The 8861-nt window shown below is 52.7% G+C and overlaps 1 protein-coding gene across 1 annotated transcript; it reads left to right on the top strand.

Moving 5' to 3' along the window:
• Positions 1-1195: 1195 nt before the first annotated feature.
• WHR41_09463 (uncharacterized protein) lies at positions 1196-2002 on the top strand (the record flags this gene model as incomplete). The annotated part of the gene is made up of 1 exon (XM_069378066.1): positions 1196-2002. One exon carries the CDS (start codon positions 1196-1198, stop codon positions 2000-2002), a length of 807 nt encoding a protein of 268 aa, XP_069225145.1.
• Positions 2003-8861: the final 6859 nt, after the last annotated feature.

Below are 8861 nucleotides of genomic sequence, written 5' to 3'. Positions count from 1 at the left end.
GAATAATGGCAGCGACTTTCTCGTCCACGATGTTCGTGACCTCATGCTGTATGACAGTCTTGACCTCCTGGCACACTACCTCACTCACCTGTTGCTGCACCGTCTTTGTGACCTCTTCCCGAATGGCGTCGACGATCGTACGTTGCACGGTTATTTTCAGTCGCTCTTGCACAATGGTCTTCAGCTCATCCGACACGGTCTCCTTGATTTGTTCGATGTCCGATCTCTCGGTGATGGCCTCCTGCATGAGCGCGAAGCGCTCGTCAACAGACTCGCGCACACCCGCGATGGCCCTCAAGACGGTGTCCAGCCGAGACTCTGACGTTTCGCTGCTCTTTCCAGACGCTTGAGACAGACCTCTCTCTCTCGTCGAAATTCCTCGATGCAGTTTTCGATAGTCGATCTCGGTGCGTGAGACGCGTTGTCGGCTTGGACGCGTCAACGCGGGCGACGCGTCCTCGCCCGGCTGCGACGGCGGGCGCACAACGGCGGCCATTGACAGGTATGCCGAATAGGCACAGTATTTACGTGATAAATGGGTTTTTCTTCAATAATTGAACAAGTCCTCCGAGCGCATTTTTTGCTGAGCGCTGATGCATCTGTGTAAGCGCTGAACAAGGTCATGCAAGGAGCACGCTCGCGCTTACGTCGGTCGGGACTTCGTGCTGCGCGGGCCGATATCGCGTTGCAGGTCTCGTCTGATTCGTTCGGCTCACCGTGCGCGGCGACACGGACGGAACACGAGCCGCAGCAACGTGATGGCGACTTGGGCTTCTGGCAAAGGGTACGATAAATGTCAATGACAGATATCTTGGGAGAGGGCATATCGAAGATTGCGGGGTTCCATCACTTTCTATGGGCATCTGGCGAGTTCGAGCGTGTAACTGGCGCATGTACGGCGCCGAGAGTCATCGAGACCTGTTACTGTAGATACACGCACCTTTGTATAGCTACCTTCCAGACATGGACAAAGCTGGTCAGGCCCTGGCGCAAGACCGGTCGACCTGTGTATCCAGATTGTATTTTGGCATCGCTCAGTAGACGACTGACTACAGCGCGGAGCCCTAGCAGACTTTCATATAGATCGCCGAGCCTAGACTGCCCCCACCCCGCTTCTCGAACGGCTTCTTCTGGGGTCACGTGTCTTCGAGGCAGCCTCTGAAATCTCACTGCCCACCTTACCAAGCGGGCGATCATGGCCATCAAAGACTCATCACCAGCATCAGCCAACGGAATCGTCCAAGGAATGGAGGTCATTGCCCCGGAACCATGTCTTAGCGCTCCCTTTTCCCCTGCAAGTAGCAAGCCAGATGGAGATGCCTCTCACATCAGCGCACAGTCGCAGCCTGGACCGATCGTCCACAACAAACCAACAACAGTAACGCTGTACGCCTCAAAAGACCTCAAAGCTGCCGGCTTGATACCTGGGGTGCACGATCTCATCAACCATGCTTTTTTCGCCTCCCAAAATCCCTTCGGGATCATGTCAGCGGAGTCTTTGCGGTTGCAATCGCATCAGCAACTCGTGGACGACCTCTCTAGGCCTGGCACATTCAGTTACGTAATTACGTATACTGGGACTGATTTGGTAATTGGAGTCGCATCCGCAAAGCGTCACAAAGAGACCGTGTCGCGGCAGCCCGCGAGTATGGACGTGGCAGAAAGCGCTTTCACGCGGACTGGAATTTTAGAACCCAGTACCGAGGGCTGGGAATTGAGCACTATGGCCGTCGACCCGTCTCTGCAGCGGCAAGGGCTGGCAGGCTTATTGGTGAAGCTAGTTGAAGGAGAAGTGAAGCGGCGGTTTGTGCTCGAGAGAGCTGAGAAAGGAACGTTGCGACTGCAACTTGTCATCCTGCTATCGACAGTTAAAGAGATCAATTTGGCATTCTACATACGGAGGCTCTATCACGCGGATTACGAGACGTATCATGGGCCGTGTACGATGGGAAACACGGCAGGATTTACCATCGTGCATATGAGCAAGCGAATCGAGGTTTAGGGTGAGATAGAATACTTGAGGGTGTACGCATAATCTAGCAATAGCGGCACAAAGACGCAATGAAGCATAATCCTTCGACAGAGACTAAAATGTAATGGTAGCCTCAGGCAGAGGGCGACGTTGGACGTCGTAGCTACAGCTTGCTCTGTCAAGCTGAGCTGAGCCTCACAGAGCAAGGGTCACGTGACCTGCAGAGTGCTCTGTTGCTCTGCTGCTCTGTTGCTCTATGTCCCTTTGTGGATACAGAGCGGAGCGCAGATGCTCACGAGTCTCCTTGGTATAGGGGATAGTTGGAGTTCCATCTTTCATAGGAGCCTCGTGCTCAACTTAAGTAACCAACTTGGAGTCATTGATCATGACGCAACTTGACCAGTGTGCTACTCACCCAGTTACTTCTTCCATACCCTTAAACCCTTAGTACCAGGGCTGCCATTATATGACATTGTCATAAAGATTGGCCGTTGTCGATGTCATAAAGCATGTAACAAGTCCAATGTCAATATAATGTCATATTGTAACACCTTGTCAAAAAAAAAAACAAGATGACTTGGCTTAAGCAACAGCGAATTCCCTAGGAAAGTCTACCGGAAGGTATATACATTTCAGTTGGCCTTTTTTGGCTTCTGGCTTCTGCATATCCCTGAAGGGTGCTTGTGCAGCTCTCCCTCAAAGCGGTCTTCTGCATGCTCGGGAGATCGTCGGCGTCATTTGACAAATTGTCGGATGGAACGCGAGGCCCGGGTCCGTCCAGGGTGATCATCAAACAAACAAACAGGATTTCGACGAATGTTTGTTTGGTTACCTGATCTTAGGCTTCTTGTTCGTTTGTTTGAGAGATGACATTGATTTGTTTGCCTGTTTGTATCGTTTGCCAAGACATTCTTCGGTCTTGGCGGTCGGTTGCTTACACGAAGTCCGGGCTTTCATGATGGACTGGCAGCAGAACACCTCACACAATACCCTCGTCGTACGAACTACGTAGCAGCTGTTGTGCTTCCGCAAGTTCATAAAGTGTCCGTGGCCTGTCGTTGTCCACTGAGTTGCCAGCAATCGAAATGTTCTCTCATTCGCAGCGGCGCTCGCTGGAATCGCAAAGAACTCGGACGCGAGATGTCTGAGAAGGGGGAATCTTGTGTGGTTTTGACGCCACCATTAAAGAGGAGATGGCGAATAAAGTCCCGGCGTTCACTCTTCTCGCTTGTAGAGCTGCAGATCGTCCATTGAGTCTACTTCTTGCGGCAGGGTGTTATACTCATCAAACCTTGACTTGGATTTGAATGTCGGCTCCGCCGGCCTCAAGCAAACAGCCAGGGTGTTCATCAAACAGACACAAACAAGCAGTTTGTCTGTTTGATCACGTAATCAGACAGACAAACACCCACTCGCCCATTACATAAGCAAACCAAACAAAATTAAATTGTTTGCAAACTGTTTGTAGACATTGCCGTCGGCTTGGCGCAAAAATATGGGTACGTGGAGTGCTCTCGACTCACCCCAACCCCAACCCTTGAAAATTGCCTCCACCTGTGTTGACGTCAGCTAAAGCCAGCGCGACTTTGTGGCACGCGACACGCGACGCGGAATTGCCGCATGGTCTGCTCGGTCAGTCGCATGGCCCACTGCCACTAAATAAACAGATCCGAAATTCTGCAGACATCTTGCCATGCCAATTGAACTGGACAACGTGGCAGCTGCACGTACCGCATTGTCACCAAATGCTCAGCGGAATGGAGGTGGTCCACTTCTCACTGGCGCGAGTCCCAATGGCTACACATCCGCTCCGCCCTCGAAGAAGCCGCGGGGAAGCTGGATCTGGAAGCACGGTGAACCTTTGATACGAGACAGCGACTTGAGCCTAGTGTGGCTCTGTACGATATGTCACGCTGACTCTGTCCATCACCCTCTCAAAGAATATGTCTTGCCCGTCGTCTCTACAACATTGGCGCAGCGCCATATGGAACGGCATGGGTTCGACCTCAAAGGACGGCCGATCAATCGTGGGCAGAAACGTCGGGCTGGCTCGATGCTTGAATATGTCGACCGCCAGAACACAGCCGATAGATCAACCTTCAACGAGAAAGGCTGGATTGATGCTTTTGTGCGTTGGGCAGTGACGACCAACCAGTCTTTGCGTCAAGCAAGCTCGCAGTCGCACCTCTTTCTACTCACATTTCAGAACCCTCGGGTAGAGAACCTGGTCCCGAGAAGTGTCAACACGGTCCGAGAATGGATCATGCAAGCAGCATCTGATGCCAAAGTCACGATTGAGAAGTCATTGAGACAGTCGGCCAGCAGCATAACAATATCCTTCGACAACTGGACTGCCAACAATGGTCTGGACTTCCTTGGTGTTACAGCGCATTACCTCGATGCGTCTTTAAATCCACGTGCGATACTTCTCGGTCTACGGGATACCCGCGGCACGCACAGCGGAGAAAGCATTGCCGAGGAGATTTTGCGAGTGGTACACGACTACGACATTGGCGGGAAGGTGCAGTACTTCATGGCGGACAATGCGTCTGCGAATGATCGAGCCATCAAAGTCATGAGCGAAAGTCTGGAGATTCATCCGCAATGTCATCGTTTGCGCTGCGGTGCCCACGTCATCAATCTTGTAGCCAAGGCTGTGCTCTATGGCATGGATGTCGATGCGCTTGAGCCGGACGAGGGCGAGGAAAGTCTATCAGACAGCCGCCGGGTAGCAGCCTTCGAAGCCGCAGTTTGCTCTGTGCCGTCCGAAGAAGCGCTTCAGACTTGGCGTCGCAAAGGACCCGTCGGAAAGCTCCACAACCTAGTCACGCACATTCAGAAAACCCCCAAGCGTCGACGCTTCTTTGAGATGAAGCAGAACGTTGATCCAGACTCCGACGACGGCCGTATCTATAGGGTGATTGTGAATGGGTGGTATCAGATGGAACAGCAGCTGCGACATGATCGAGCGCGCCATGAAGCCTCGGGATGCCATCGAGCTCTACCAGACCCATTTCCGATCGCTCAGTGACTGCGACCGACTGCCTGCCTCAGACTGCCTTGACGTAGAGGACTGGTCGCAGCTGGAACGGTTGCTCGAAGTACTGCTTCCTTTGAAGAGCGCCTCCTTGCGGCTACAGGAAGACAATGATACCAAGCACGCGCTCTGGGAACAGCTAGCGACGTTCGACAGCCTGCTCAGTGAGTTCGAGCAGCTTAAGGAGAGGTATCGGTTCGAGCCCAAGAGCCACATCAAAACGTGTGTCAACCTTGGTTGGAAGAAGCTGGACAAGTACTATGGCATGTCGGACAATACGTTTGCGTACAGGACGGCGATATTCCTGCACCCTCATCTGAAGATGGCTTGGTTCGAGAGGCATTGGGCCTGCAGGCCAGCATGGATCGACGCTGCCAACGGTGCAATCGACGAAGCGTATGCGCTTGCAAAGACGAGATGGCCTCAGGATGCAAGCAATTGGCCCGATTCAGTGGTGTCCACAAGCAAGCCCAGTACGAGCGGCTTGCTTGCGCTTGGCTATCGTGAGCACCAAGCAAGCAAGCAAGCAAGCCAAAGGGTTCTGATCAAGCAAGCAAGCACATGACTTCTCAAGCCGCTTGGCTATGCTTGAGATGTTTGTTTGGTAGAGGATTATTGAACGGTATAAAGTATATACGTACTATCTAAGAAGAGCACCGACCAGCGAGGGATCACAGACCACGGCCCGTAGCCGTCCGCCAGAGATATATGCTGGAACTCTGATGTTCCCCGCTGTGGACCCTGATTTTCTGCTCTCGTAGGAGCGTGTACCACCAATCGCACTGGTCGCGAGCTTGGCCATCATGAGTTCGCCGCCGCGTAAAGCGCGAAAGATCACCCAAGCAACACTAGCTTTCCAACTCACGCCCAAATACCCGAAAACGCCAGAGACAGGCTCTCCAGAGCTCGCGACACGCCCCAAGGGATGCATATCTCCATCTTCAAGCACCTCGAACCCATCCGCCTTAGCCTCGACTCCCACACCGAAGTGGACGATGATGATGACGAAGAGGAAGAGATGGATACCAGGAATTCGGTGCTGGCGTCAACACGCTGCACTTTCACAGTTCCACTACACAGACCCGAGCTTTCTGGATACCGCCGCTGTTTACGCAGCAATCGAAGGTTCGACGGAAATAAGATCTCATGGATGTACCTCCATGGTGTTGAGCTAGAGAAGAGAAGCCCTGGCGGCAAATGGATCAAGCACTGGATCTGTCGGTACTGCCATGAGCAGGGCCGTATGAAGGTCATGAACGCCCAAGCCTCCACCAATTGTACTCGTCACCTTCACGACCAGCATGGTATCGGCCTGGAGCGCCTAGAGGCGAGCGTGCAAGCACAAGAGCGTATCGAAGGGTTCATAGACGAGCACCTCTGGGAGGAAAGATGGCGCGAAGACTACGTGAACTGGATCGCGAAAGACGACATCACTTTGTCCCAAGCTACAACCCCTCATCTCCAAAGACTACTCGTTCGTAGTGGCCGTAAAGTGACCAATCTTCTACCGCAGCGTAGTTGTGCGCGCCGCTGGTTGATGGATGCATACGAGCAACGTAATCCCGAGGTCGCTGAGTCCTTGCATACCTCACTCAGCAATGTCAGCTTATCCTTCGATGGCTGGTCTTCACCGAACGGTCTCTCGCTTCTGGAAGTAGTCGCTCACTGGATCGACAAAGACTGCACGCTTCGCAACGCACTGATCGGAATGTCACGGCTCGAAGGCCAACACTCCGGTGAGAAGATTGCAAAGGCCGTTTCAGCCCTGATCCGCGATTACGGCATACAACGAAAGATTGGCGCCTTTGTGCTTGACAATGCTGCAAACAACGACACAGCCGTCGAAATTCTCGCTCAAGAGTTCGGCCTTGATCCCACGCAATGTCGACTGCGCTGTTGGGGGCATACCGTGAATCTCGTTGTCAAAGCGTTGTTGTTCGGAGAGGGACTTGCTGCTTTTCAAAAGGAGCTGAGCGATGTTGGCGACGACGAGAGTTTCGATATATGGCGGAGACAGCATGCAATCGGCAAGCTTCACAACATCGTGCGGTACATCATGCGTTCGGATCAACGAATACAGATGTTCAACGAGGTGCAGCGCGACATCGCCGATGACATTACCACATTTTGCTACCGCCTGGTCAAGGATACCGGGATACGATGGAACAGCGTCTACAATATGATCGCCCGTGCGCTTCTGCTTGAGAACCCGATCCGCTCTTACTGTCGTCAGTGGCGCAGGCAGGACACCAAGGCGTATGACCTCTCCCAAGACTTTCTTTTCGAAGGGGACTGGGAGGAACTCCGCCACTATGAAGAACTGCTGTTACTGTTCAAGCTTGCCACGGAAAGGTTGGAAGGCAAAGGAAATAAGCTGTCGCTTGAAGGCAGTCATGGAGCCTTGTGGGAGGTCCTTCCCGCCTTTGATTTCTTGTTCATGATGCTCAAGATCCGCGCCGATGATGTATCAAAGAATCCCGATCTATTTGTGGATCACTATCGTCACTGTATCAATCATGGTTTTGAGAAGCTAAAGGATTACTACGGGAGATCCGACCGCACACGATTGTACCGTGCAGCGATCGCTCTGCACCCTTGCTACCGCAACGACTACTTTGCTAATGCCTGGGCAAAGGTGCCTCGCTCGAGATTGGAGATCAGAAACGCCCAGAATGCAGTCTCAGCATGTTACAACGAATTTCTCAGCACTCTGCACAAGAGTGAAGACTGCTCGACGAGCCCGCATAGCGAGCCTGCAACAGATACATCGATCAAGGAAACTGACGACATTCATGCACAGTTCAATAACTTTTTCAACACTGTAAGACGTAACGCCACAATCTCTGCTGAGCGATGCAAAAAGAAACGCAAGCGCGAGGACTCTGAACTAGATCGCTTCTTGGAGCTTTCACTCGAGGACCTCAACGTCACAGATATCTACAAGAACCAGCCTATCGCTTGGTGGAGAGACTTTGGCCAGAGGATGTTTCCCACCCTTGCTAAGCTCGCTTTCAAACTGCTTGCGATACCAGGTATGTCAGCTGAATGTGAGAGAGCGTTCAGCCAGGCAAAGCGTATGATCACCGACCAGCGATTCAGTTTGAAACAGGACGTGATCGAGGCGGAGCAGGGTCTGAAGAGCTGGCTGATCAAAAGTTGCGGACGACCAAAAGGCATGGGAGCAAGAGTCGGGCGAACTCGCAGAAATGCAAAAGAGCGCGACGAGCCGACCAGCTCTCACAAGGAGGCCATCACATGCTCATGAAATGAATCGCAGCACCTCGAACAACGCGCTCAGCACGAGCGCCCCAAGGGCTTGGCCGGCCGGAGCACGATACGACAAGCACAAGACACGGTTTGCGTCAGCGCGAAGTGGAAATATATATATCGTTCTGCTCGAATACGAGATATACAGACCAATAGCGAGGAACAATGAGCCAAAGAAGAGGCCCAGCCTCGGCGAGCAATTCCAGCACGCCTTCAGCGGTAGAGGCGTCCAGCCTGTAACACGTGATAGGTATAACTAAATGAGGGAGAGAGCACGGAATGAAGGTTAGCAGTTGCGCTTCAACGCGGGAATCAGAAGGAGGGCAGTGGGCCCGAAAGCCGTGGTGCCTTGGCGGAGACGGAGTGGCGAGCAGGATTGTAAACAATGTTAAGGGCACCAACGCGAGAGCACTCATAGATGACCGAGAAACGCCGAGACTTAGCCTAAGCCTGTCATGAGCTAGACAGCCAGAATAAAGTATTATTATGAAAGGAAAAGCTCGCGCTTTTGGAGAGCCAAAACAGCGTGCACGGAGTGGGCAAGACTTTCACATGGCACTTCCTTCCCTCAGTCGGAGTTTCGTG

The sequence above is a fragment of the Cladosporium halotolerans genome, assembly GCF_011745625.1.
Source record: "Cladosporium halotolerans strain TM138-S3 chromosome Unknown Sca76, whole genome shotgun sequence".
Classification (NCBI taxonomy): domain Eukaryota; kingdom Fungi; phylum Ascomycota; class Dothideomycetes; order Cladosporiales; family Cladosporiaceae; genus Cladosporium; species Cladosporium halotolerans.
This window is presented reverse-complemented; position numbering and strand designations above follow the sequence as displayed.